The sequence below is a fragment of the Atractosteus spatula genome, chromosome 7 (assembly GCF_055471065.1).
Source record: "Atractosteus spatula isolate fAtrSpa1 chromosome 7, fAtrSpa1.hap1, whole genome shotgun sequence".
Lineage (NCBI taxonomy): Eukaryota > Metazoa > Chordata > Actinopteri > Semionotiformes > Lepisosteidae > Atractosteus > Atractosteus spatula.
The window spans coordinates 4,811,502-4,838,283 of record NC_142712.1 but is presented as its reverse complement, the minus strand read 5'-3'; the positions used below and the strand labels follow the sequence as shown (position 1 = coordinate 4,838,283).

At 47.6% G+C, this 26,782-nt stretch overlaps 3 protein-coding genes and 1 non-coding gene across 5 annotated transcripts; 3 read left to right on the top strand and 1 right to left on the bottom strand.

Moving 5' to 3' along the window:
• The first annotated feature begins 66 nt into the window (after window positions 1-66).
• Window positions 67-9,427, top strand: eif2s3 (eukaryotic translation initiation factor 2, subunit 3 gamma). Its single transcript, XM_088922418.1, has 12 exons — window positions 67-389; window positions 1,086-1,149; window positions 1,964-2,091; window positions 3,286-3,407; window positions 3,769-3,863; window positions 5,206-5,364; window positions 5,781-5,915; window positions 6,512-6,606; window positions 7,216-7,360; window positions 7,465-7,634; window positions 8,595-8,767; window positions 9,102-9,427. The coding sequence occupies exons 1-12, from the start codon at window positions 321-323 to the stop codon at window positions 9,163-9,165; spliced, it is 1,419 nt and encodes a 472-aa protein (XP_088778544.1). The 5' UTR covers window positions 67-320; the 3' UTR covers window positions 9,166-9,427.
• On the top strand, window positions 4,548-4,654 carry LOC148830247 (U6 spliceosomal RNA). The gene has a single exon (XR_016091361.1). It is a non-coding gene; the product is annotated as a U6 spliceosomal RNA (small nuclear RNA).
• A 1,881-nt stretch (window positions 9,428-11,308) lies between the features above and the next one.
• On the top strand, window positions 11,309-21,825 carry zfx (zinc finger protein X-linked). 2 transcript variants are annotated; one of them, XM_088920763.1, is made up of 8 exons: window positions 11,309-11,438; window positions 13,403-13,499; window positions 14,378-14,842; window positions 15,139-15,288; window positions 15,846-15,983; window positions 16,664-16,798; window positions 16,944-17,087; window positions 17,420-21,825. In XM_088920763.1, the coding sequence occupies exons 2-8, from the start codon at window positions 13,433-13,435 to the stop codon at window positions 18,607-18,609; spliced, it is 2,289 nt and encodes a 762-aa protein (XP_088776889.1). In that variant the 5' UTR covers window positions 11,309-11,438; window positions 13,403-13,432; the 3' UTR covers window positions 18,610-21,825. The 2 variants fall into 2 exon arrangements, with proteins under 2 accessions (XP_088776889.1, XP_088776890.1); XM_088920764.1 differs by having other exon boundaries at window positions 11,311-11,438; window positions 14,381-14,842.
• A 123-nt stretch (window positions 21,826-21,948) lies between these two features.
• LOC148830244 (lipocalin-like) lies at window positions 21,949-25,793 on the bottom strand. The gene is made up of 7 exons (XM_088920755.1): window positions 25,558-25,793; window positions 25,015-25,154; window positions 24,355-24,434; window positions 23,872-23,985; window positions 23,013-23,114; window positions 22,905-22,930; window positions 21,949-22,232 (listed from the first exon to the last, which is right to left on the bottom strand). Exons 1-6 carry the CDS (start codon window positions 25,732-25,734, stop codon window positions 22,905-22,907), a joined length of 639 nt encoding a protein of 212 aa, XP_088776881.1. The 5' UTR covers window positions 25,735-25,793; the 3' UTR covers window positions 21,949-22,232.
• Window positions 25,794-26,782: the final 989 nt, after the last annotated feature.

Genomic DNA, 26,782 nt, shown 5'->3' with positions numbered 1-26,782 from the left:
CTCATTTTTGTATGCCCAGAACTAACTATTCTACTGCCATCAGTCCACAACCAACCGGAGTGACGTCTTCCGTGACGTACTGAGGATATTGCATCACCCCTCAACCGAAGGACCCGCGCTCCCTTTGCGATAAAACTCCTTCAGTCATCATATCCTACAAACCTGAAAAAGAGCGCCGGTTGATTCGCATTTAACATCGGAGTGAAGGAAACCCAAGACATTTTGCCTATTTTTTTTAAGAAGGGGGTTTAAGGACTCCTCCATAAAAACAGGAAGTCAGGCAAACGCCTCGGACTACAATATTTCCCTTTTCGTTCAAGATGGCGGGCGACGAGTCAGGAGTAACGCTGGGGCAGCCTCATCTTTCCAGGCAAGATCTCAGTACTTTGGTGAGTGCCTGCCTTTTTGTGAATGGGAGCCGGGCGCCGGCCGTCTTGACCGTCCCGGGATAGCCCTGCCGGGAGCGGGGCGGTGTGAGGTTGGGTAGCCGGGGGGCTGGTGTCCGGGGCCGGGGCAGACCCGGCGTAGCGGAGCCGCACATGAGAGCGGTGCGGTCAGGACCCTACGGCAGCTCGGAGACGGCGTGGGTTGGGTGTGGGCATCATTAAAACAGAAAAAAAAAATTAACATCGTGCGGTCCGTTGTTTTGGGATTTTAAGCTCCGTGTGGAAAAGCACGGATGCCACGCTCTCCCAGTGTCGATTATTCTGCTGCTGTTTATAGAGAAGGGGGGTAGTTGAACAATAGTGTCCTTTCGGCGTTTGTTTTCGCAGACGTGTACGCCAGATACCCAAATCCGTTGAGTCCTAACCGCCCGTCTTTTCATCGTCTGCTGAGCAGAAGTTATCGTTGATTTAAGTAATGTGCCAACAAGAAAACAGACGGGTTGATCCCTGTATCTTTAGAAGGCTAGAAATGGGTTTGTCTGTTCACAAGCTGTGTCGCCTACTGTGTCACCCCTCACTGTCTATAAAACCCAAGTCATCCGCTGTTCAGAAGCCAGCAAGTCATTTATTTTTTGTCGTTCTTTTTGAAATGACTGTCTCTCTGTTGACAGCCGGTTTAATCATCTCTCCCTTTTACAGAATGTGGGTAAGCTAACTCCCCTCTCGCCAGAAATCATCAGTAGGCAAGCCACAATTAACATTGGTAAGTGACTGGATCTCTCCAGGTAGATGAAACCCTAACACGCCGTCGGTTGTAGTAATAATAAGCACCAACAGGTGCACATTACAGGCCTGCTTTCTAGTTGGCAATTAATTAATAATGTAATTATTAATTGGTCAGTGCCTTTTGTGGCTTTTGATTACTTGTAATAGGTTCTGTCATGAAAAAGGTTTCAGTTCTTTCAGTATGTCAGTATAGGAGTTTCCCTTGAGGCTCAGCAGATTCTGCTTTCTCTTTTCTGGACTGACTCCAGAGTAGCAGTATTTTCATATATCATAGCCAAATGTTTACACAGTATTCTAAATGAATCTTATTTAGTTATTTTAATAGAACATTCCTGGAATTAAGTGCTTCAATTTTAACTGTATGTACAAGTTTGGTATCATCTGCAAACTCTATTAGTTTATTAACTTTATAGATCATTTATATAAAGTCCCAAGAGCACTGGTCCTAGTACAGACCCTGGCAGTACCCCCAACTGATTACATCACTTCAGCTTAGACTGTTCACCTCTGTTTCATGCCCTGTGTTTCTATTTAATAACCACTTCTCAATCCAGATTCATTTCCCTGAATGTCTGCTGCCTGCATTTGAGAATTAGGTTAGGAGGAACATTATCAGAAGCCTTCTGAAAATCTCAGGGCAACGCATTGTTTGCCCTGTGTGTATTTATTACTTTTATTGTTTGATCACTTGTAATCTAACAAGTTGGTTGGGCAAGACCTATGATTTTTACATCACTTGGGTTATTGGGTGACGTTGATTAGGGAGGACTGACCTGTGCTCTCTTCTTCAGGTACAATTGGTCATGTAGCCCATGGGAAGTCGACAGTCGTGAAAGCTATTTCGGGCGTTCACACTGTCAGGTTTAAGAATGAGCTGGAGAGGAATATCACCATCAAGCTTGGCTACGCAAATGCAAAGGTGAGAATCGGTTTGGCTCTGAGCGGTTTGTGACGGCTAATCGCGATGGTTGATGGCCTAACACAGTGGTTCTGAGCCCTTGTCTCATGGCACCCCAGTATCTGCTGGCTCTTATTCCCACAGGGCCTTGAAACACTCGCAACCTTGAGTTCAGCATTGAATGACCCTTAACACACGCGTGCTCATGCAGCTCTCTACCTGAACCCCTTTCACACTAGTGTTAATTAGTGCTTGTAACTGGTGTTTGTTGGTTTAGACTTTCCTGCACTTAGTCCTTGGCTTCACAAATACTCCAGCTCATCCAAATTTCTTACCGCGTCAGCGCACAGAACTTGATGCAGTCTCTCCTTATCTCCCACAGTGTCACAGAGTCTGTATTTTGGCTTGTCTCTTTATTTTTTGTATTTGCTGTTGCTATTGTAGCGATTGTCATCATTGTTTTATATTTACCATTTGTGTGATGCGTCCTCTAAGCTTTATCATTTTATGTTTCCATAAAGCACTGTGACCTACATTTTAATGTATGGAAGGTGCTATATAGATAAAGTTATTAATGCCCAATTGGTTATATTTGAGCTTACACACCTGAATGAGGGGCTGTCCTGAAAGTCGCTAATTAGGACAAGGTTCCAAGTTTCATCCAGCATTTTAAGACCTAAAAGCATATTTAAAAAAGGCCTAAAAAAAGTATTAAGTTCCTAATCACGAGCTTACTGAGCTTGAGCAAAATCCAGAGGAGACAGGCATTTTTAAAATTCCGGCCTGGCTGTATAGCAAAAAGCCTGCGCAAGTAAGCAGATTGGAATTAAGTGTCCATTGGAATAAAAAGTAACAGACAGGGAGTTACTCCAGGACTGGGATAGAGACTGGGAATCCCAGTCCTTTCCTAGTACTTTTCAAACATGCAGTTATTTTAGTCCGTTTGTTCTGTCGTGTTGGGCAGCAGAAGGGGTGTTGTGATCGTCTGAATGTCTGAAAAAGACTTGACATTCTTTTTCAAAAACGAGCTGCGATGCTTTTTGGTCTTTTGAAATGTACGTTTTTTTATGTTTATGTTGTATTTTCCTGTAATGAGCTCCCTCTCAAAGTTCTTCACACTTTTAAAATTATAGCATGGCGTGGCGCGATTATAGTCCCAGAGCAGTTCTTTACAGAGGCGTACTTCAGTGTGACGTTTTCATTTCATCCTCTCAGGTTTACAAGCTAGACGACCCCAACTGCCCCAGGCCTGAGTGCTACCGGTCATGTGGCAGCAGCACTCCAGACGAGTTTCCCACAGATATCCCAGGGACGAAGGGCAACTTCAAACTGGTCAGGTCAGTGACGGGCAGGCCAGCCTGGGAGCAACACAGCTGTCTTGATCTTACCGCAGAACAGTCCTCTTTGCTTTGCCTGTACAGGAGAGTACAAATCCAGGTGCTTTTCATCCACTGCTGTAACCTTGATCTCATTTCTCGCCGGCTTCCTCTCTCACACTGCCGTTGCATATAGTGTTATCAGTTTACTTGGCTGGTGTGTTTTATTTTTCTAGAGACTCTTGCAGGGTTTAAGGTTATCTCCTTTTTGCACGCAGTACAGTAGACTGCCTGGATTCAGCGTGATGAGGTTTTTTTTATAGCTCTTGCTTTGTTCATGGTGTCCCAACGTGGCTGAACTTGGTGTCCCTCCCCCCGGCAGGCATGTGTCCTTCGTGGACTGTCCCGGCCACGACATTCTCATGGCCACCATGCTGAACGGGGCTGCTGTGATGGACGCCGCTCTGCTCTTGATAGGTAACGTTTCCCTCCATCCTGTCTTCTGTACAGCTGTGGTCCTCAGTCTGGGTCCTGCAGTACCTACCTCTGCTGGGGTTTGTAACAGCTGGGCCCTTAATCACCTGGGCTCACTGCTGCCAGTGATGAGTCTGCATGCTCGTTTAGGCTTTTTTATGCCCTCAGGCCTTGTTTTCAAAAGTGCACAGTGATCCTCAATCCCATTCCTGGGTAGGTCTGTCTCTTCTGTTTTGGTGCTATAGCTGGGTTCTTTATCAAGGGCCAGTTCATTTTTGTTTGCTGTTTGAGCATTTTTAAATTTTACTTTTAGCTCTTCAGATGCAAAACTCATTCAGTATTTTGCTTGAACCCTGTGCTGATTAGTGACTTTTGGGACTGCTCTTATTCAGGTGTGTGAGCTGAAACTACCCAGAAGGAAAGACACTGACTCCCTGTGTCTGTTACAGGGGTCTTTGTCACCTGTGTCTGTGTATCATCAGTTCATCTCCAGTTATGAGCTGTTTAGTGAGAAATAATTAAGAAGTTGCTCCCTTAGCAAATTGTGGAGAGAGCATAAAGTTCTGTGTGTAGAAATAGTCTTCTGTGCTTTACGGTATTCCATGCTTCATGATATATAAAACACTGTGCAGGAAAAAGATCGGTTTCAGGCACCCCTTAGCCGTAGTGATTAAGCGTGCAGATGGAGTGCTTGCTTCAGCAGCACATATACTGAAATTGGAACGATACAGAGAAGATTAGCATGGCCCCTGCGCAAAGATGACACGCACATTCGTGAAGCGTTCCATATTTTTTCATGCCCCTCGGACCACACCTATACCATCTACCTCATTATGATTTCTTATTGATTTATTGCACATCTCCAGTCATTGTTTACACGTCTGCATTGTTTAAATTCAAACTGTTTACTGTTTACTTGTACATTGTCTATTGTCTTGATGCACTGTCTGCACTTTGTGTTTTTGCGCTTGTTTTAACAATCGAGAGGAATAAGAATTCCATTGTACCGGTTACATATGGCAATAAAGCTCAAGCTCAAGTTCAAGTTCAGTGGACATAAGGTCCCCTTGAACCAGGACAGAGAACCACTGCTAGGCAGTATTTGGCTTTCAATAATTTTTTCTGTCTTACTGGTAACTGCATTGTTATTAAAGAAGATATTCTGTAATGGTAAGAAGAAATGAAAGTGGCTAAATCCACCATCGGGCTATTATTTTACATCCTGATGTTTCATTTTCCTGTATCCCTGGGCCTTCTTCTCAAAGGGTCAAGTTCAGGTGTTGTTTACACCCTTTCAGGTGTGTAGTGAAAGAGCAATCTCCCCCTCCTTCCTTCTCCCTCCCAGCTGGCAATGAGTCGTGCCCTCAGCCCCAGACTTCTGAGCACCTGGCTGCCATTGAGATCATGAAGCTGAAACACATCCTGATCCTGCAGAACAAGATCGACCTGGTGAAAGAGAGCCAGGCCAAGGAGCAGTATGAGCAGATCCTGGCGTTTGTGCAGGGTAAGGACTGGGCTCCTGCCCCCCCGAATTGGACACATGTCTTATCTGTGCCTCTGCAAACTGAGTCATAGTTCTTTAGGTTGATCCTGCTGTCTTCAGATCACCCTACACAAGACCGCTGAGTCTGGATGTATTCTTCTAATGTCCCAAGACAGTTTTCTGCATTAAGCCTGTCAGAATAAAAACAACATTTAGTGATAATTTAGAGACAGATTGATTCACATGCTAGTGAGCTGAACGATCTGCTGGACTAATTGATTAACTCCCCGTCAGTTTTTTTGTAAAGGGGTTGTCTAAACATGAGTTTTAGTAGCCTGCGGAGTCACGCGGGGACAGCCGCTTCGTGTGCAGCGTCGATTCTCCCTTGTTTTCTTCGTGTTAACCGCCCTGACTGTACGTGCCGTTTCCTTTCCCAGGCACGGTTGCGGAAGGAGCCCCCATCATCCCCATCTCCGCCCAGCTGAAGTACAACATCGAGGTGGTGTGCGAATACATCGTGAAGAAGATCCCCGTGCCCATCCGCGACTTCATTTCGGAGCCCCGGCTCATCGGTAGAGACGCCCCCGCCGCCGCCACCCTCTGGGAGAGCCCAGCGGACTCTGGCTTTTGTTCCATCTGAGCTCCATTATATAGCCGGTCTAATTATCCAGTTAGCAGCATAGTTGTCAATACTTCAGCATGGCTCTGAAGGAGTTCTGAAGTGCAGTTAGGTAACGGTGCTTCTGCTAATGTGCATTTTTCCCCAGCTAGAGAAGACCTTCAGATAAATACTTTGTTTCTATTTCAAGAACATTGTTTAAATGACTGCTGAGGTTCCAGCAAAAAACGGAGCACGCCAGGCCCTCCAGGAACTGAGTTTGACTCCTGATTTAGAGATATTAGGAGCAACTCACTGCAGAGATGTCTGAATTCAGACTCCAATATACTGATTTTTCCCTTAATGCAAATCATTATTGAATATATCGCTCTGTCTTCCTCTATTTTATATTTTATCTTAACTGGGCAGATTTTGGGGGTAGGTTTGGGCTGGAGATGGAAGCTGTCGGGCATTCTCAAACCTTAACCTTTTGAGATGTTTTTTTTCCTTTCCAATACCAGTGCTAGGGGGTTCATCTTGCTCTAAGCTGTGCTCTGTGTTCTTTGCCAGTCATCCGGTCGTTCGATGTGAACAAGCCGGGCTGTGAGGTGGACGACCTTAAGGGTGGTGTTGCCGGAGGGAGTATATTGAAAGGAGTCCTGAAGGTGAGACTCTAATTTTAACGTTGGTGCGTTTATATAACCCTGTGACTGGACGGAAAAGCAAATTCTCCCATGTTGCAGTTGCATCTCTTTATGCGCCCTTATTCATTTGTGAGTTTTTCTTTTTTCCTTGTTTCCTTTAAAGTCACACTTAATGCTCAGTATCACCCTTCAGCTATGGTATTTGTGATGTAGATTCCTTGCAGTATTGTTTTTCGTCTCACCAGGCTACAGAGCTTTAATTGTTTTTTCTTGATTGTTCAAGAGAAAGAGTGTTGTGGAGCTGTGATCTTTTTTCCTGTTCAAGTAAAAGGCTTTTTTTATGTAGGAATAACGCATTTTCTACCCTGCTGAGGATAGCAGCAGCAGCAGTAGTATTTAAAACGTTAGCTTCCAGGCCTAGAAAGCCAATGGGTTATGGGGTACATGTTTTGGTGGCCTGGAGTGCCTTAACTACATAATCGATCTGTTTGTTGGCTTAATGTGATCAGTTTAGTTCTTTGTCACGTTGTGTTAGATGAAGCTGGCTACAGGGGCCATCACCAAAGTCTGGAAAAGACCCTTGAGTGGTTGTGCGCCCCCTTGATCACGGTCTTGGTCTTCTCTTCCCAGGTGGGTCAGGAGATAGAGGTCAGGCCGGGCATCGTGTCAAAGGACCATGAGGGAAAGCTCATGTGCAAACCCATCTTTTCCAAGATCGTTTCGCTGTTCGCGGAGCACAACGACCTGCAGTATGCTGCTCCTGGGGGCCTGATCGGTGCGGATACTTCTTTTTAATTCCTGCCTGTTTGAAGCTCCGGGTGCGAGAGGCAGGGCTGGGAGACGCGGGATGATTTGACCGTGTGCTTCACTGTGTCACAGGTGTGGGCACAAAGATCGACCCGACGCTGTGCCGAGCGGATCGCATGGTGGGCCAGGTCCTGGGCGCTGTGGGGGCGCTGCCCGAGATCTTCACCGAGCTGGAGATCTCCTTCTTCCTGCTGCGCAGGCTGCTGGGCGTGCGCACTGAGGGGGACAAAAAGGCGGCCAAGGTGTGTGAAGCTGCGTGAGGCTCTGGCCTCGCTAACTGTCACAACAACGTGGATAAAAATAAAAATCCTCAGACCTCGGAACCAGAGCTACTGCAAACCTGTAGTGAAACACGTTGAACAAAGAGGCACACAGCAGGCCTAGACAGAAGATCAAACAGGAGAGGAATGAAGATGTATCTGCGGCTCTGAGCTGCTGTGAGCTGAGGGGGAGCCCTCCAGGGAAAAAAGATTTTCCAGATAAATTATATTTAAGAAACTCAATCGCGTTACCACTGTTTAACACTTTATTACAACTCACCAAAACAAGGCTGACCCAAAAAGGACTGCTTCTTTCTGCCTTGCTTAACTCTTTCCACATGCAATATCAGGTTGATCTAGCAGTTCGTTATTTTAACCATCGTAAGCCGTGGAAGCATTCGGCGAGATTAAGGATTAAAATCATGACTTGGAAAAAGTTCAGCGTATACCAAAGGTTTTTAGTGTGGATCAAGAATTCTCCCTGGAGAACCAGCTGCAGTGTTTTCAGTTCTGGTTAGACTCTCATCTTGTAGTGGCAAAGACTGAGAGAGCCAGGTTATCTTTGTATGCCCCATGTATGGAAACGGATTATAGCGCTACTAGTTGAAAGCAGGCTTTTGTTTGTGCTAGTAGTGGTCTGTGAAACCTTAAGTGTTTTTGTAACAAACTCCTTTAGGTTTAGTGTCCCAAGTATTTAACTTTTGCAGCCTCTCATACACAGCCTAGCAGTGCTTTGGAGATGTTTTGGTCATCCTTGCTGTGGTGTGAAATGTGTTGGGATACGCACACAGCGAGTAGCAGTGTGCTGCCCTCGTCTCGAATGTGCAGATTCACAGCGCAGTTAAATTGCGGAGAAGCCGCCACCCCTCAGAATCTAGTATTTGTTCATTATTGTGTTCTTATGATTGAAAATCAAATCTCCCCCCCCCCCCCCGGCCTCAGGTACAAAAGCTGTCCAAGAACGAGGTGCTGATGGTGAACATCGGCTCGCTGTCGACGGGGGGCAGAGTCAGCGCGGTGAAGGCCGATCTGGCCAAGATCGTGCTGACGAATCCCGTCTGCACCGAGGCGGGGGAGAAGATCGCCCTCAGCCGGAGAGTGGAGAAGCACTGGCGGTGAGTTTTCTTTACCTCCTGCCTCTTTTTAGCCTCTGTTGTTTTTCCGGACTGTACCAACCCCTCCCTGAAAGATCCCTGAAAGAACAAGTTCCTCAGATCTACTGTAGGGGGCTCTTCACCTGTTAGCTGCGTGAGTGCCCTGCAGCCTTGATAAAAGATGTTGCAATAGTTTCATAGTTTTATGAGAAGTATTTTGTAAGGACATAACCATACCAGCAAGTACGCTATTGTTACTAGCCATATAGTAGTTAACATGCTTTTGACATAACTGCATGCTCTGAATGCGAGTCCTCTAATTTCTCTCTTCGCCTGTTTGCTTTTTTGTTACCAGTTTGATCGGCTGGGGCCAGATAAGGAGAGGTGTGACGATCAAGCCCACGGTGGACGACGACTGATGCGTGGCCTTAACCGGCTGAATATATATATACGTACACACCACCCAAGTCATCTGTTCAGAACCACGGAGCTCTCCGCAGAATGCAAGCTGACTGTCTGGACTGGAATCATAGGGTTCTGCTTTTTAAATGGAATTGTTTAACTCCCATAACAGATTTGCATAATTTATACACACAACAGAGGTTAGTTTTGGGATCACAGAGGTTTGATAGTATGTCAACACCTATCAACGAAATCCATTAAAAAAATCTTTTGAACAAACGTTTGGTGCCTTGGTCTTCTGTTATAATAAACACGTGGATGGTGTTTTTTGGTAATAATGGATGTTAATATCAGATTTTATAAAACTGTAACTTCGGAAACCACAGGTTTGCTCTTTTCCAATGTTTTTTTTTTTCTTCACACAAAATACTGTAATAGGGCAACTGCCTTTAATCTAAGTCACATTTGACGCCTTCTCAGGAGGTGTTGGTGGACTTCTGCAAATCCTGTTGATTAATAAGCCGTTTTCTGTATTAATTCTAAAATGACAGTTACCTGGAATCGGCTAATTTAGACCTGGTGAGAGAGAGGTGTCTGTTTAGTCAAGTAGGTTGGGGGTGTTGATAGAGCTCTGTTTTCTGAAATGCAATGTGTTTATCTTAATGCATTGGAGAAGTCATCTAATTTTTTTTTAAAAAAGGCGGAGAACGTTTTAACGTTTTAAACTGCCAAGGGTCTTGTTTAAGAAGAGCGTTTGCCATCTTGAAACAGGATTTGTCTGGTAATACGGTATTTAGGTGTGTAGCAAAAGCAAACGATCTTGCACACGACAGAAATCTGTGTAAGCAGCACTTGCTGGTGACGGCGGATTCTTAAACACACTCAACTGGGCTGCAGAGCTGAATGATAACTCGGTGTATTCATAACTCGCCTCTTATTTTATTCCGCACCTGGGTCATTCCAGAATCATGAAGAATCTGAAGAGCTTAAATCAGTCTCACAAATATTTATGTTTAAGGCATGATCTTGAGTTATTTAAAGTGGCTGGATAATTTCCTGAGATCGGGATGAACTTAATGGGCCGAAAGGAGTCCCCTTGTTTATAAATAACTGCAATCAGTCTCCTAAATTAGTCTGAGGCTGATAGGGTGATGTTGCAGGGAAGATGAGGACAAAGCACGAAAAATTAATGCAAATGATGGCGTGAATACAGCGGAACTATAGTGATGGGATTTCGTCCTGGCTGAGAAACCGTTTAAGCATCAGCAAGCTGGTCACTTTACATATACTATATATTAATTAAAAAAAAAAGTTTTGAAAAGAGACAACATTAAACCCCAAGAAACCTCTTGATATGTGATTCAATTACATCACCTCGGTGGATTTCTTCAAGACTACTGCAAACACTGACACTTTATTTAAAGTTGATCAAAAGACGCAATGCAATGGCTATGGTTAGTATAGTTGAGGAATTGGAGTACTTTTAAAATAAAATAATTGGTTTAAAAAGAATACGAATAAAAAAAACAGCTGCGTAGTTTATTTACTACACGGCCATTTATAATAAACAGTTCATTACACGTCTACGTATTTAATCCTAAATGTTTTAAATCCTACATTTGTGACACGTTAGTATAATTTAAATGCACGGAAAACTGGAACAATGTAAAACGTTTCAGACCCATAAATATACGATTGTATTACTATTTTAACATTAAATAGTTTCATTACCCATTACTTAAATGCGTCCTTTAAATAATAATAATATATATTTTTGCTTTTTAAAAATGTTTTACCAACATCTACGAAAAAATTCCACGTTAATAGCGTGGCCTTCCCACCGGTTTATTAAAACAAAATCACCGCCATGAACTCTTTGTCACAGGGCATACATTAAAACAAGAAAATTGTTCCGAGGCCTTGAAAAGCCGCAATACGGATCTGTAAAAATAAAAACATTCTCGCTGGTTCCTTTTTTTTTTTTGCGGGAATAATGCGGAGCAGCCCTCCGGCCTTGGCCTGCCCGGAGTGACGGCGCCGAGCAGCTTTCTCAATCCCCTTCCGCATTTTCCTACGGCTCTAAGGCAGTGACGTGGTGCTGACGGCGGGGCTGGCGGAGCTGGGGGCCGCTGCTCGGAGAGACTCGGCCCCTCCCTCCCTGCGCCTCAGCGGCCCGCCCCGCCGACACCAGCTCCCGATAGAGCCCAGCCCGAGTCTGGGGGAGCCGCGACGGCCTCGGGAAAGCCAGAGGACCAGGGGCAGCCACCCCGCCACGGTCACCGCACTGCTGGTATGTTTCGCACCGCGCTGGTGTGCTTTGCGCTACGACCCCCTCCCTTCTTAGGTGTGAAATGCGAGTTTTGGCCCTTTCTGTATTTTGTGTTTCTTTCCAAAAGCACGACGCGGGCTTTCCGGGCCTGGCCTTGGCTTAGCGTAGAGGCCCAGGCCGCAAGGAGGCCGCAGGTAGGCCTCTTCCGAGGAAAGGAGGGGGCGGGAGTGTTTCATCTTAGTCTGTTTTGGCGGGGTCCGCTTTTAATTGCTGGATGTTTTTTTGGGGAGGGGGACAGTAGATGTGTTGAGTGTTATTCAAGGTGGGGGTTTATTTTTTGTTTGGCAAAAAAAAACAACAAGTCGGTTGGTTGAGTTGAACGGAGAGAGCGGAGGCCCCGGTCGAGAAACCAAGATGGCGATCGTGTTCGGGTTTTGTTGTTGTTATTTTTTTTTTTACGGAAGTGTGATAGGAGGAGCAGATTAGGCGCCATTTTACTAGCTCCGTGTTTTACAGCCTATGCGAGAAATATACAGAAGGGGGCCCGGAGCATCTGCTAACGTAGCCGTTTGGACAGGCGGTGTGGGCGGGGGCAGACATGATCTGAGCGCCAGCTGTCATCCGCGACTTCTGCTACACTTGTTATTAATAAGGAGGTCTCCTCCACCGTCAGTGAACGTATACCTCTAACAACCTGTTTACTAACAACATTGCTGCACTGGATAGAATAAAGCTGCAGTTTCAGTTTAATTGCTACAGTATGGACAGGTGACATTACCTGTCATTTGTGTGCACCTGGGCATTCTGTCATATATATGGACTCGTAACGTTTTTTTTAAATATATGAGATCTTATTTCATAATATGTTGTTCAGTTATAGTTCGATTTTACAAATGTTTGACAGGTTAACAGCACAGTGACAGTTCTCAGTAATGGGTTCATGAATCCAATATTGGTTTCAACAGCCAGGCACACATTCCACATATGAATATTTTTAACAATTCAATTGGTTCGATCCAATGATTTCGTGCATGCCACTAACACAGGGACAGTGTTAATTCCCCATTCACATGTGTACATTAGGTTCGGACTTAGTTAATGTGTTCTACAAAAGAACTCCCTCTAGTGATAGAGATAGATAAGACTTTGATAGATGCTTTATTGTCCACTACTGTGGACATTTGTCTTTGGCTTCTCCCACAGAAGTACGTAAGTCACATAAAATCACGTGAAATCACAATAATAGTATGTGATACATAAATAGGTGGATAAATAAATAGATAGAGGGGGAAGTATATTTACATACCTTAATTTAGTACTTTTATTGCAGTGATACTCAAGTTCAGCTCAAGTGATGCTTGAGGCTCCTCTGTAACTTTGGAGTTGTTCTCCATAACGCTTGTTCTTTTAACTAATGCTTATTTACTAATGTTTAAGAAAACCCACTATGGTACATTTTTCCTTTTGCTGCCCCAATGTTAATTATCCCAAAATGGACATAATAGGCCCATTGCAAAGTTAAAGCAATTTTCTCTTTGTGGATTTGAATGATTTTCTCCACTAGTGTGTATCACATTGTTCTGTACTGTCTTCTAATTCAACTTTTTAAAGGGGACAGTTGCCTCAATTGGATCTATCCCTAGAGCTTCTAGGGTTCACCTGTTATTAAGAATTTGTAGCTTTTCAAGTAAATATATGATTGAAACTGCAGGACAGAATTCATGTACATTCCAGTTCCAAGAGTTTGTGACCAGTTTGTTAATAACCGATGTGCCGTACCATTCATTTGCCTCTTAATGTCATAGAAAAACATGCTAATTTTATAGTTGTAGTTTTTTAGTCACTAGTGTTGATTTTACATGTAGTTTAGTGTTTCTGTACTATGTAGAAAAATACCGCAGTGCTGTTTGCAGAAATACCTTTCTTTTTACTGTATTTGAGCCAGGCTTTAATTCATTTTAAATCAGGCTGCAATGTATTGTTAGGATCCCACTGACAAATGAAGTGTCAAGACAATGGATGAAGATGTGACTGGGCTGGCACTGCATCCACAAGAGCCAAAGATCTTTTTCGATGGGTCAGGTAATTCTTCCAATTAATGGTTGTTTCCCTATAGGTGACAGATGTCCCGCTCTTGTGACTTTGATCCCAGTTTTAACGAACCTTTCAATTTCCTTTAAATATTATAATAATAATAATCTTTATTTTGTATAGCACCTTTAAAAGTAAATTTTCAAAGTGCCTTAGAGTGAGATAATTAACAAGGAGAATAGGTAACAAAATGAGCACAATTAAAAAACAAGGGTTTAGAACGCAGACATAATACAGGAAGGGGAAGACAAAGAACTGATTAAATAAAAGCCCTTCTGAAGAAGAAGGTTTTGAATCTGGGTTTGAAAGAGTTTAGGGAAGGTGACTCTGTGATATCCTCGGGGATAGAATAAGAGTTTTGGTTGCAGCAGGAGAAGGCCCTCTCGCCCATAGAGTGTAAATGGGCTTGGGGGACAGACAGGAGACCAGAACACCAGAATCAGACTAACACAGTTTGCAAAGTGGGGAGCAGGAAGACAGTCATTCAGGTACTGAGGTGCCAACCCATGAAGCCTTATAGGTGAGCTTGAGGGGTTTGAAAACACGAAACCTGACAGGAAGCCAGTGCAAGGACTCCAGGGCAGGGGTGACATGATCACTTGCACGTGACGGCTGCTGGATTCTGGACACACTGGAGTTTATTCAGAGTGGATTTAGAAACCTCAGAGACTAGGGCTTAGAAGTAGAAGATGTGGGGGGCGACAAGCTTTTCCAGCTGTACAGAGAAAGCCTCCTAGGCCCTCACCCACCTGATGAGCTGCACTGCTGCGCGTGAGCCTCCCAGGCCCGTGAGAGGTTGCGAAGCCTGCGGAGCGCCGTGGCGGGGGGCCGTGCCGTCCCTGTGACGATGCCGATCTGGTTCTCGCCAGCAGAGATGCAGGCGGCCGCCCACACGGACGAGGGCGAGATCGTCGTGGAGGTGCAGGAGACCGTGTTCGTGTCGGAGGCGGGCGGCGCGGGCGTGGCCGTGCACGGCTTCAGCCCCGAGGAGCTGGACCCGGTGGTCATCCAGGACGCCATCGAGAACGTCGTGGCCGAGTACGTGCAGTGCTCCGAGGCCGAGGGGCCGGGGGCCGTGCTCATCCCGGACGAGATGCTGGGAAGCGGCGCTCCTGAGGGGGTGTCCGCGGAGGCGTGCGTGATTCCCGCCGGAGGCCTGTCAGAGGCGGGGGGCGTGGTGCTCCACACCGGCGCCGCTCTGGCTGACATCCCGGTGGAGGCTCTGCAGGTGGACGTTGTTCCTGAAGAGGTGCTGGTGTCGGAATGCGACCCTGCGGGGGCCATCGGCGCCGAGCAGGACCGGACCGCCTGCGGGGACTACCTCATGATATCCCGTGAGTTCCCGGAGGAAGGCAGCTGGGAGAAGGAGTCCGAGGAAACGGGGGTTTGGGAAGCAATCGAGCCGTACCTCAGCTCTATCAGAGAGCCTTACCCTCTTCTGTGCACTAGATGTCAGTAAAAGCAGAGAAATTATTCGTTTTATCTTAGTAATGGGGACAGGTGCCTTGTTAATAGAGTTGAAGAGTTTTGCATTGTATCAGCAAGCACAAGCCCTTATGTCTTTAGTTTTATGTGTGCAGACCGTTGTGTGAAGAAATAATATCCTGCCGTGTCTCCCATTGGCTTCCAGTGGACGAGGCTGATAAAATTGTGCAGCACGGCAGTGGAGAGATCGCCGTGGACGCAGGGGCAGAGGAGCAGGCGCCCTCCCCCAAGGAGGACGGGGGGGAGGTTATAAAGGTGTACATCTTTAAGGCCGAGTCGGGGGAGGAAGACCTGGGTAAGGGACTCCAGGATTACTACCTGCCCAAGAGAAATTGGCTGGGAGCAGGTGTACGCGTTCAATAAAAGCTGGGGGTGCTGATGCTGATAATTATTAACTGCTTACACTTATATAGAGCTTATCTGGACACTCCACTCAAAAGTGCTTTACAGGTAATGGGGATCCCCTCCACCACCACCAGTGTGTAGCCCCCACCTGGATGATGCAAAACAGCAGCCATTGTGCGGCAGTCTGCTCCCCACACACCAGCTCTCAGTGGGGAGGAGAGCAGAGTGATGAAGCCAGTTCAGAGACGGGGATTATTAGGAGGCCATGATTGGTAAAGGCCAGGGGGAAATTTGGCCAGGGCACCCCTGCTCTTTTCGAAAACTGCCGCTGGTGTGACAATTCCACCCGAGTGGCAGGTAACCAAACCTCACAGACGAGCCCCCTTTTTTCTTTTCAACAGAGAGTGAGGTCTGGGCTCATACCCCAGTTTCTCTTGTGGGCAGAACAGTGGACGGCCAGTTGGCTTGAGCGTTTTTGCACACAGAGTTGTACTGTGGGTTTTCCAGGTGGCACGGTGGACATCGAGGAGAGCGACGCAGAGCACGACCACGGCGTTGGGCTGCTGGAGCAGTCGGGACACGGGACGAGAGAGAAGATGCTGTACGTGACTGTGGAGGGCTCCCAGCCCGATGAAGAAGACCTCAGTGAGTGCCTGAGTGTTTCAGTGAGGGCTGTCTAGGGCAAGAGCACACAAATCTGGTCCTGGAGTCTAGTCCAACTGAGCCTTTAATTGCCTAATTGAGCTCGTTTGCTTTATTGAAGTGCTTCTTTGTTCTTCTTATGCTGGCGATTTAGACAGACCTATAAATCCTGCTGGAAAGTGCTATTTCAGAGCAAGAATTGGGTACCCTGGTTTATAGTCAGCTGATATCATCAGGGCCAGGCAAGGTACTGGTTACTAACAACTAAACAAGCAATTTGACCATTTATCATTTACAGCCTGTCTTGTGGTGTTCTCACACAAGACAAGCACATACTGTCGATTGTTGTCCTTACTGTGAAAATAGTTATTTTAAAACAAAGGAGAGGAAAAAAATAATTTTAATATTTTTTAATAATATTAAATTTAATATTATTTGATTGTAACCTAGAGCATACACTATATAAAACCCCTTGTGTTTTAATACATCTTCTAGGTAATTCACTAAGCTTGCGTTTTAAGAACGGCTGCGTGATTCTTTCAGAAGGTGTGTTCTTCCAATCGTTTGCTTAGTGTACATCCACTCCGTTTGGAATCGCCAGCTGTTTTTAAGATTCAGCTCTTCTGGCATCGACTAATTCCAAGCATGCAAATAATGTTTCCCCCCCCGTCTCTCTTACCCAGATGCGGCTGAGGTGGGGGGCGAGGTGTACATGGAGGTGGTCGTTGGTGGAGAGGAGGCGATGACACACGAGCAGCAGTACGACAACACGGTCCTGAGCAAAGACTTCATGCCCGTCGCCTGGGCCGCTGCTTACGGTCAGTGTGCGCGCGTGTTTTTTTCCGTTCGGCGAGAGTCTGTTGCGGGAACGGTGCTGGTTCAGACGTTTCTGCGATGGTTATTAAATCCAGACCCGTCCGCGCCGGCTCGCTGCCCGGTGTCACCCCTGGGTCCCGTTGACAGGTAACGACGAGAGCGAGGCCTGTGAGAACAGGAACGGGGCTGCCAGCGCCCTGCTGCACATCGACGAGTCCGGCAGCGCTGGGAAGGGGGCGAAGCAGAAGACCAAACGCAGGAAGAAGATTGATGCCAGGCAGTTCCAGACAGGTATTATCAAACAGCAGGGTTTCCATTGGCTCTTTCACGCATGTAAACCTTTCCTGTCTGATTTTAACAAGTTACTGCCTTCTCAGTTCTTTGATTTTGAGATTTTTGCACTGCTCGTTGCTGTCTTGTCTGGTGTGCGTTGGGGTGGTTTGCGTAGATGTGTTGGGGGGGAAGCTGATTGTTACTGTCTCGCCGAACCCGATTCCGTGCAGATGGTTGCTGTGGCAATAAATTCTTGAATGAATGAGTCCTGTGGTTATGTAGGGCAGTTTATTAAGAGGAATAAAAATATTTCCTTTCCATTGATTTCCCTCTTCCCTCTCCCCCCGTAGCCATTATAATCGGGCCTTACGGGCAGCCCCTGACCGTGTATCCCTGCGTCCTGTGTGGGAAGAAGTTCAAGTCCCGGGGGTTTCTCAGGAGGCACATGAAGAACCACCACGAGGTCCTGAACAAGAAGAAGTACCAGTGCACGGACTGCGACTTCACCACCAACAAGAAGGCCAGCCTGCACAACCACATGGAGGTGCACAAGCTGACCGGCAAAGCCGAGAAGGCCGTCGAGTGCGAGGACTGCGGCAAGGAGTTCTCCCACGCCGGCGCGCTCTACACCCACAAGATGGTGCACAGGGACAAAGGCGCCACCAAGATGCACAAGTGCAAGTTCTGCGACTACGAGACGGCGGAGCAGGGCCTGCTGAACCGCCACCTGCTGGCCGTGCACAGCAAGAACTTCCCCCACATCTGCGTGGAGTGCGGGAAGGGCTTCCGGCACCCCTCGGAGCTGAAGAAGCACATGAGGACCCACACGGGCGAGAAGCCCTACCAGTGCCTGTACTGCGAGTACAAGTCGGCCGACTCCTCCAACCTCAAGACGCACGTAAAGACTAAGCACAGCAAGGAGATGCCCTACAAGTGCGAGCGCTGCTTCCAGACCTTCCCGGAGGCCGAGGAGCTGCTGCACCACGCCCTCAGCCACGAGGAGGCCAAGACGCACCAGTGCGCCCACTGCGACCACAAGAGCTCCAACTCCAGCGACCTGAAGCGGCACGTCATCTCCGTGCACACCAAGGACTACCCGCACAAGTGCGATGTCTGCGGCAAGGGCTTCCACCGGCCCTCCGAGCTCAAGAAGCACATGGCGGCGCACCGCAGCAAGAAGGTCCACCAGTGCCGGCACTGCAGCTTCAAGATCTCCGACCCCTTCGTCCTCAGCCGGCACATCCTCTCGGTCCACACCAAGGACCAGCCCTACCCCGGCAAGCGCCGCAGGAAGCCCTTCGGGCCGCGGGGCGAGCTGAAGAAGGGCGGCGGCAAGGCGCACCGGGAGCGCCGCGTCTATCAGTGCCAGTACTGCGACTACAGCACCGGCGACGCCTCGGGCTTCAAGCGCCACGTCATCTCCATCCACACCAAGGACTACCCGCACCGCTGCGAGTACTGCAGCAAGGGCTTCCGCCGGCCCTCCGAGAAGAACCAGCACATCATGAGGCACCACAAGGACATGGTGCCCACGGACTGAGGGGGCCGGCCCGGCTCTCGTGCTCATGTTGGGAACGGGGCGGGGGGCGGCCCGGCCCGGCCCGGCCCCATGCCGACTCGCGCGCGGCGCCGAGGGCCCTGCCCCGAGAGCTGCCCGCTGACAGGGCCTCAAGCATTACACAGGGTTGATCCGAGATCGCAGAGAGAGCACTTAGCTGGCTTCAAGTGTTTTGCACCTTAAAAGATCCCCATTTTTGTTCTCCCCCAGGGTTGTTGACTCGAATTGAAATCTCAGTGCGGGTGTATCTCACTGAAACCCTCCGTGACTTTCTTTGCTCTGTTGTTTCCCATGCTTCTTAGTTCTTTCTTCTTCTCCCTTATGGGATATTGCCTTGCCCACCGCTGTTGTTGATATGTTAACGTGTTAAGTATGTACATATGTGTCTTTGTGTAGATTATATATATATAGTGCTCACAGAAGTAGGGGATGTTGACAGATTCTTTTTAGTTGTGATGTCAGTTTTGGTCTCCCTGAGGTGGGGAAGTAGTGAACTCCCCAGTGGTCCCACTTCACCGCGTGGGTCGTTCGTCTTGTATACAGCGGGCCGACCACAGATGCGTTAGGGGCTTATTTTCCCACCCAGGTGTGCGTGGAGACAGCCCACAGAGAAGGTTTATGTGGCGGGTTTGCAGCAGCCTGCACTTTCCAGAAATGGAAAGGCGAAAGGCAGCTGGCACATTGCAGAGGTTTCAATGTGCCACAGTCTGTCGTTGTCCGGCTGTAGAGTCAGCAGTAACAAACTGGCACTGTGACTGATCTGCTGAGTGGGTCTCCTTGAATCCAGGATCCACTTGCGCTCAGCGGAGTTCTGAGGGACAGGTTCTGTTGCCTGGGGTCCGCTGATATAGCCGCACGTGCACAGGCTGATGCAGGCTGTAGCGGTGCTGAGCATTGCAACAGTGGTCCTGCCTGTGTTCTCTGGCGCGTCTCATTTCACAGCACGGTGGCCATCTTGTACGACTGGACAGACCCCCGCCAGACCCCAGCACTGAATCCACATGACCGGTAATCCCGTGACCAGCAGAGCTGACTTTCACGACCAGGTGACGCCTCCTGACCTCCCCTGTTGAACATCTCTGAGAACTGTGGCAGATGAGTTTAAGCTCAAGCGCCTCCCCTGCGGGGCCTTCAGAAACGGGGGTCTGCCTGCCAGAGGGGTGCAGCTGGAGCTCAGCAGGAGCACGAGGTGTGGCTGTTTCAGTTGCGCTCTCTTGAAGTTGAAGGATTTAGCGGGAAAGTTGGCCTAAAATCAGCTGGTCATGTGGCTTCCAGTTTGATTTGATTGCTTTAGTGGAACGATCACTTTAGTAGCTGGAGTGGGATGTTTCGGTTCTTTCATCTGTGCTGTGCTTGTGATTGCATATTGCATTATTTTGCAAGGACTAGAAGAGAGTGTCATTGAGGCAGTCTTCTCCAGTAGGTCTTGAAATTTGTTTGCCTTTTGTTACAGATGAAGTGGGTTGTTTTTAAAAGCAAAATGAGAAGCTGTCTACTCTGCATTTCCCAGGATTCCCTTGTGTAGTGAACAGCATGTCACAAATTCTGTTTCATGCTTAAAGGGGAACTTGAGGTCTTGAAATAAAGCAGTTATTTTAAATTTGGGGGGTGGGCATTGATTTTTGTTTTGAGCTGTAGAAGTAAATGGGGGTCTTGCACTCCTGTGTTTTATGCCTCTCTTCCAATATATTTCAATCCACGTTTTCCACATAGCTCTGTGTTTCCTGAACATCCAAACACTGAGATTGGGCTTTGTGAATGAAGAACCCCTTCATGTCTGATTAAAATTAGATTTGAAATAGTTTTAGTTTGCATCCTCTAAGGTTGTTCTGACATGTTTGCAGTAAAGTCTTTCTTCCTCGAGAGCTGACGCCCTTACTGAATGACCTCGGGGACTCTCTACAATGTGAATAACTCCACGGTGGTGTGCTGTCTGCAGCAGCGAAAACAAAACGCTGTTGTGTGTGATTGTTTAGTTGCAGTGTTGGACCCAGTGTTTCCTAGTTTCATATTTTCATAATGTGTATATACATGCTGGCTTTTGGTGTGGGAATGTTTTGGATTGTATTGGGGGGGGGGGAGTAAGAATAAGACATTTTACTTGATATATATTTTAAGAAATGTTAATTGTTGACATTAAATCTGTTTATAAAGGCAGTTCTGTTAAAGTTCTCTGAGTGATCTGGTGGGTGAATGAATGTGTGTGGCTTGAAACTCACTGGGACACGTTCTTGTAAAGCTTGCTCCGCCTTCCATACTGCCATGACATTACACAAACTGTATTCATGCTGAGCAGGCAGCTAGAATGTGTGCTTCAGTAATATACAAAAAAAACTTCTTTGTATGAAGTGGCTGGAGGGCTTCCTGACCCCAGACAGCTGCTCGGAGAGGCAGAGCTGCGCCGGGGCTCTGCTCAGGAGGGGGCTGCGGGTTTGAGTGCTCTGAACAAAGCAAGAAGATAAAAATGTCAGATGATGATCCCCAAGGCTGCAGAGGCCTTGGGTGTGTAGGAGGTGTGTGTGTGTGTGTAGGAAGCAGTAGGTGCCTGTCAGCTCTGCATCCTCACATTTTCTGCTTCCAATTCCCGGTTGGGAAGGCCATCTGGGTGGAGTCTGCGTGCTCTCCCCTGTGTCCATGTGTGTTTTACCCAGGTGCTCTACGTTTCTGCCTGCCTGCCTCCCAGAGACATGCTGGGCTAGTGTAACTGGCGTCCCCACAGGCTCCGTGGGTCTGTGTCCACTCTGCCGCGCCAGCGTCCCATCCAGAGCACGAGCCCGCCTTGGGCCTCTTTTCCTGCATCAGTATAAGTGTGCAAGCCAAACCTTTTCTGTGCTAGCTGTGGTACACAAGCATTTACACCAGCCGTCTGGAAAAAAATGTGCTGCACACAGGTCATATAACTTAGCAATTCATTTCAAATTGCCTAGGAGGATGGTGGTTGCTCAGCACTTAAAAAATACCTTAATTTCCTGCTGTTTCCTTTTTATATTTTTTTTTTTAGTTTTCGTTTGTGTTGGTTCACCTTTTTAACTAGGATATATAAGTTATTGTTTTGTACACAGATCCTCTTAAAATGTTCTCTATAGGTGTATGCTTTTAAGACAAAGCCAGAACTGTGTAATTGTAATGGATGTAATTGATATATTTGTAAAAGAGAAAAATTGTATAGAGAAAAGCAAATAAAGTTCAGAGTATTTTTCTTTGATGCATATTCCTTTAACACATAAAAATAAACATTACTAAAGGTAACAACAAATATTTCCATACAAATATTGTATGGAAAATAAATGTTTATAATGAAATAAATTGGACATAGACCACCATTGTATTATAAACATTTTTATTTAATGTATGACGGTTTTAAAGGTTTGAAAATGAGAGAAATAAGTTGAAATGAACCGTACACAAACTTGAACACAAACCGTGCAGCAGGAATGTGAATGTGAGCCAGGAGACCGAAGCGTGCTGAAGTCCACAGAGGACAGCTGACGGAGTTGAGTAATGGTGCTTTATTGTAGCCGGGCTCTGCATGTACAAACGCCAGGAGCCCAGGGGTCAAAGGTGGAGGGCGTGGCCACAAATCTTATCAACTTAAGTGCTCCATCCTAAAAAAACAGAAGAAAGATGTTCGAGTTGGTTAACTTAGAACATCTCAGTTTTTAATATATTGTCCATATGTGTCCACAGTTCTGACCAGTTGAAGCCCGGTGTTCCCATTATTGCAGTCTACTGATGAAATTCTTTCAGGGTTCTAGATGAGTTCTGAATGGTAACAGTTGATGGTGACGTTTCCATTGTGTGTCAGCGGGAACTGGTCGTTGTTCTAATCCTCTCGTTTCATCAAAGGCAAGCGAGGGTGACTTGGCACAAGCACATGGGGGCTTTCAGAGCGCATGTGACATTGCGGGGATCATCCGTTTTGGAGCCTGGACTCGGAACAGCTGGCTAGGTGCAGGAGTTCAGACAACCAGGTGACCTGACCAATTTATCATGTGCAGTGAAGAGTGAGGGGTTATTGTGGAGCCAAGCGTTTGTGAGGTACTGATGTCCTTTCACATGTCTAGAAACGCGGCTGTGGTAAGGGTTTAGGTTTTTCAGAACGAAAGTGAAGGTAGTCTTTCAGTGGAGGCGGGTGGCGAGTGAGTAATCTAAAACAGAAATGCTGCACAAGGAAAGTTTCTGCAGTCGTGCAGAAGTAAATATTGAGGGCGATTAGTGTTTAGGAAAAGCTATACCTAAAAGATAGATCGATAACGGCAAAGAAAAAAGATACCAACCTATGCGGCTTTTGGACTGCACTCCTCTGTAAGGGAAAAAAAAAATCACCGTCATTATCATCATCATCATCCTTGTTGAGGCTGTAAAATGAAGCGATTCAGATTTACCGTTCTGGGGCAGGATGACAATGTTGTCCTTCTCGATGCCCGTGTCCAGGCAGAACTGCTCGAACCTCTGCAGCAGCTCGGGCCTCAGGTCCAGGGTCCTGCCTGTCGGATCACACACCCGGATCAGTGCAGCATGGCCAGGCCGTGAGGCACAGCCTGACTGCTCAGCAAAACGAGTCGCCTCCTAGTTTCACTTCTGCCGTCTTCTCGCTCTGCAAGCTGTCCCTCGTGCTGTGCTGTGCTGTGCTGTGCTTCCCGTCTGAAGCCTTTTTTGGCCTTGATGTGAATGAGTTTCGGAATTGTGTCCCACAAGTCAATACGAAACGGGAAGAATGCGGTTCGTCGTTCAATGTGATCTGATTTAATTGTGTGCTGACGCATTCCTTCTGTGCATGACGTGAGTGCAGAATAGAGAATAGAAAATCATCCGTGTGATGAAATGGATATATATATATCTTAGCTTCTGAGTCGAGTTATTACATCAGGGCCGTGAACTGCGGTAAGCGGTGTGCTTTCCTGTGGCCTTTGTGTGCTTGCAGTGATGTATTCACAAGAGCCACGCAGGAAAGGCAAAGCCTATTTCTAGTTCAAACATGAAGACGAGGCACAGGGCAACCTGTCTGAGAAGCTGGAAGTTCAGCCTCCGTGCTAAGGAAGTCCTGAATTTTCACGCCGCAGGAACGCTTGATCCCTCTTGGCGAACGTTCCTGGATTTGAATTTCCAGGGATTGTTTCGGTTTACGCAGCACTAACGCGTGCTTTTAAGTCCGAGGTTGACTCCACGGGGGTGATGTGTGAGTGTCTCGTGCGTGGCCTGTACAAGCAGTCGAGAAGGGGGGCGGGTCTGCCGCGCTCTTACCGTACAGCTTGTTCAGGATGTCCGTGCGGCCGGCCTTGGTCTTGATTGTGTGGGTCAGGATGTACTCGTCGTATTTCACCTCCACCACTCGCAAGTCATTACTGTTGCCCCAGCCTGCGAAGAGGGACGCGGTACATTTATGCTGCTGGGAGCACGAACACCTGTCTTTCACTCTGGGAGGTTCATGTAGAAACATCTTACAAATCTGTTCTTGACAGTAGAGCAACCGCACTCTGTCGGCGCTAAGGGCTACATCCCCATCCCCTTCCTCCCTGGTACAGACGGGACACGGACTGGCAGGCAGAACACAATCCAGACCCTCCAGATCTCTGCTAAGGTGCAGATGAATGTGTTGTCTTTTGCTCAGCGTGCCTGACATGAAATGATCCACTTAGAGCTCATGTTCTAGTGACCTGCTGATGAAGCGCTTGTGCGGTCAGACGCCTGTGGGTGCAGGGCCGCAGGGGACGGGTGCTCACTCACGTTTGCTGTAGTAGGTGAAGCGGCCAGGGGTCTCTGTCTTTTGGGCCAGGTGGTTCATTTCCCAGCAAGTGCCGTCTGTCCTGCAGGAAACAGGGAGAAACAGAGGACTCGTTTACCCATCCCGGGACGGACAACCACAGATTCCTCCGGTCTTTACCACTCTGGTGCCGGCTATGGCTTAAATAATTACTCGGGTTAGCTTGAAAGCCTCTCTGTTGGATGAGACAGAAGAACTCGTGTTGTTTCTGCTTTTAGCTCTCTGCTTCTAAAGAGCTTGGACTTTCTGCTTTAAATGTAAAGACCTTTAAGCCAGTATAGGATGCACCGTGATGGCAGTACAATGCTCTCGACGCGAGAGAACAGTTTTCTCACTAGATTAGTCTCTAATTATATACATCCTCCGGTTTATAGGTGAGTCCCAGGAGCATGGGCAGAAATGCCTTCTAAAAGCAGGAATGAGTGACAGAGAAACTGGCACAAAAGGCAAAGAGGAGATGAAAGACGGCCAGCCTGGAAAGTCAGCCCACAAGCATGCCAGCCCACTCAGACATGCCCCTGTAAAAACACCAGAGCACGGTCGGACCTCGTTGAAGACTGCAGAAGCATGTTGCACCGGAGAGGGAGCGTGCCTGTGTGGTAAAGTAGGCGCGGTGGACTCACTTCCTGCTGCTGTAGCTCATGTCCATGTCCCCCTCTGCTGTGGGGGTCAGCACCATGATGCCCTGCTTCATGTCCGCCTTCTTCGACACAAACCAGTGGGCGTTGGTGGCAAAACCGATCAGGTGCCACTTCCCCGCACACTGCCCAGGAGAACAGGGAGGGATGCACTGGTTAGTAACACGCGTGAGGAAACTCTCACCTGGGCTGTGTGTCATCTCCAGTGAGCAGGACACAACTGCCCATAATCCCAGGGTGCAAACCTCCCAGAGGATAAGGTAACAGTAGCTTTTCAAAAACTTCTGGAGTGGGAAAATACTGAAGCAATTCGTGCGTTTATTTATGTTCTTGCATCTGGAAAGACTAAAACAGGTTTTGTGTCTGTAGTTGATCCACGGTGGTTAAATAGAACTAAAAACACTGGACAACCTAGATTTAGAAAGATCTGCTCTTGACAGCTATACATCGTTTCACTTTGAGAGGAGAGCACTGTTGCTCTGACTTTCCTGTCTTTCTAGACTGTGTCTATCAGAAGGACAGGCTCACCTGCTGCAGGTCGAAATCCTCGGGGGGCAGGACCTCTGCAGAGACCGCCAGCACGCACAGCAGGGCTCCTAGCATTCCCAGCATCCTGTTGCTCATCCTGGCCGGTGGGTTCAGAAGCTCTCGGAGGAATCGGGATGTGCTCAGAGAGTCGAGAGAGAGTCCTGTGTCCCGGCCCATTGAAGGAGTCCTTTATTTATACCAGAGCTGGAGCTGAGCTTACATAAAAAATCACCCCCCCCCCCACACACACACACCCACCCCTCTACCAATCTCCCGAAAGCCCAGCTCAAAACAGGCACCCCCACTCCCCCCCCGGGCTGAACTAATTGCAGGGGTTATACAACAGGCATGTTTGCAGCCCAACCCAGGCACTGCCTGAACAGACACAGCGGGGGATGACGATGAAGAGTCCCAGTGCTGTTTTTTTTGTTCCCCTCCCTCCCACAGCGATGCAGGTTCAGACAGGCCCAGAGCCGAAGCGGATCAGAGCTCTGCCTCCATCCCAGGCCCGGGTTCGAAGCTACTGCTGCCGCAGTTCGATCCGGTTCAAGTGGAATCGGAAGGAAAAGGTGCAGGAATTCCATAGGACTGTTCTTGGGCCATTGCTCAAGGTAAAGTTACAAGCGTGACATGGTGTGGGCTTATAAACAAGAGCCCATTTCACCTCCCAGCCGCGGTGAATCGCTCTGGTTTCGGACAATGAGAGTTTCCGGTGCAAACTAATCAGTCGCATGAGCAAAGCGCGTAAACAGCGTCAAAAAGTGAAGTATTGTGACGCATACGGCCAGCGTCGCAGGTTGTGCGAGCCGGCTTACCATCGCGGTGACGTCACCGCCCTTCCCTGCGAATAGCAGGGACCGCAGCGGCTGGCCTGAGGGGAGATCTCCCTTTGGCTCAACTGGCCGGGTCCCTGTTGAGTGACGCCTGAGGCCCGGGTTCGAGTCCCCAGCGGGGACATACTCCACTTTTTAATGTCTTTTTTTATGTCCATACAAATGGACATACTCCATTTGTATGTCAAGTGGACATACTCCAGTTTTCTTAATTGCTGCCCCTCAGTGGAATCATTAAAACTCGTCAACCTCGATACCGGATCCATGTATGCGATAAGAGATGTACGAATACATCAAGAATATCACAAGTACAGGCTGACATCATATGCTAGATATTCCTATGAACTAAAGGAGGAAAAAAAAAACGTGACTTCATTTATAATTATACAGTT

Coding starts and splice junctions, on each gene's coding strand:
- LOC148830244 (XM_088920755.1), bottom strand. CDS start 25,734: ATGGGCCGGGACACAGGACTCTCTCTCGACTCTCTGAGCACATCCCGA. Junction 24,435..25,014: donor ATGAGCTACAGCAGCAGGAA/GTGAGTCCACCG, acceptor TGTTTCCTGCAG/GACAGACGGCACTTGCTGGG. Junction 22,931..23,012: donor TGTCATCCTGCCCCAGAACG/GTAAATCTGAAT, acceptor TTTCCCTTACAG/AGGAGTGCAGTCCAAAAGCC.
- zfx (XM_088920763.1), top strand. CDS start 13,433: ATGGATGAAGATGTGACTGGGCTGGCACTGCATCCACAAGAGCCAAAG. Junction 13,500..14,377: donor GATCTTTTTCGATGGGTCAG/GTAATTCTTCCA, acceptor GGTTCTCGCCAG/CAGAGATGCAGGCGGCCGCC. Junction 15,984..16,663: donor GCCCGATGAAGAAGACCTCA/GTGAGTGCCTGA, acceptor TCTCTTACCCAG/ATGCGGCTGAGGTGGGGGGC.
- eif2s3 (XM_088922418.1), top strand. CDS start 321: ATGGCGGGCGACGAGTCAGGAGTAACGCTGGGGCAGCCTCATCTTTCC. Junction 3,408..3,768: donor GGCAACTTCAAACTGGTCAG/GTCAGTGACGGG, acceptor TCCCCCCGGCAG/GCATGTGTCCTTCGTGGACT. Junction 5,916..6,511: donor TTCGGAGCCCCGGCTCATCG/GTAGAGACGCCC, acceptor GTTCTTTGCCAG/TCATCCGGTCGTTCGATGTG.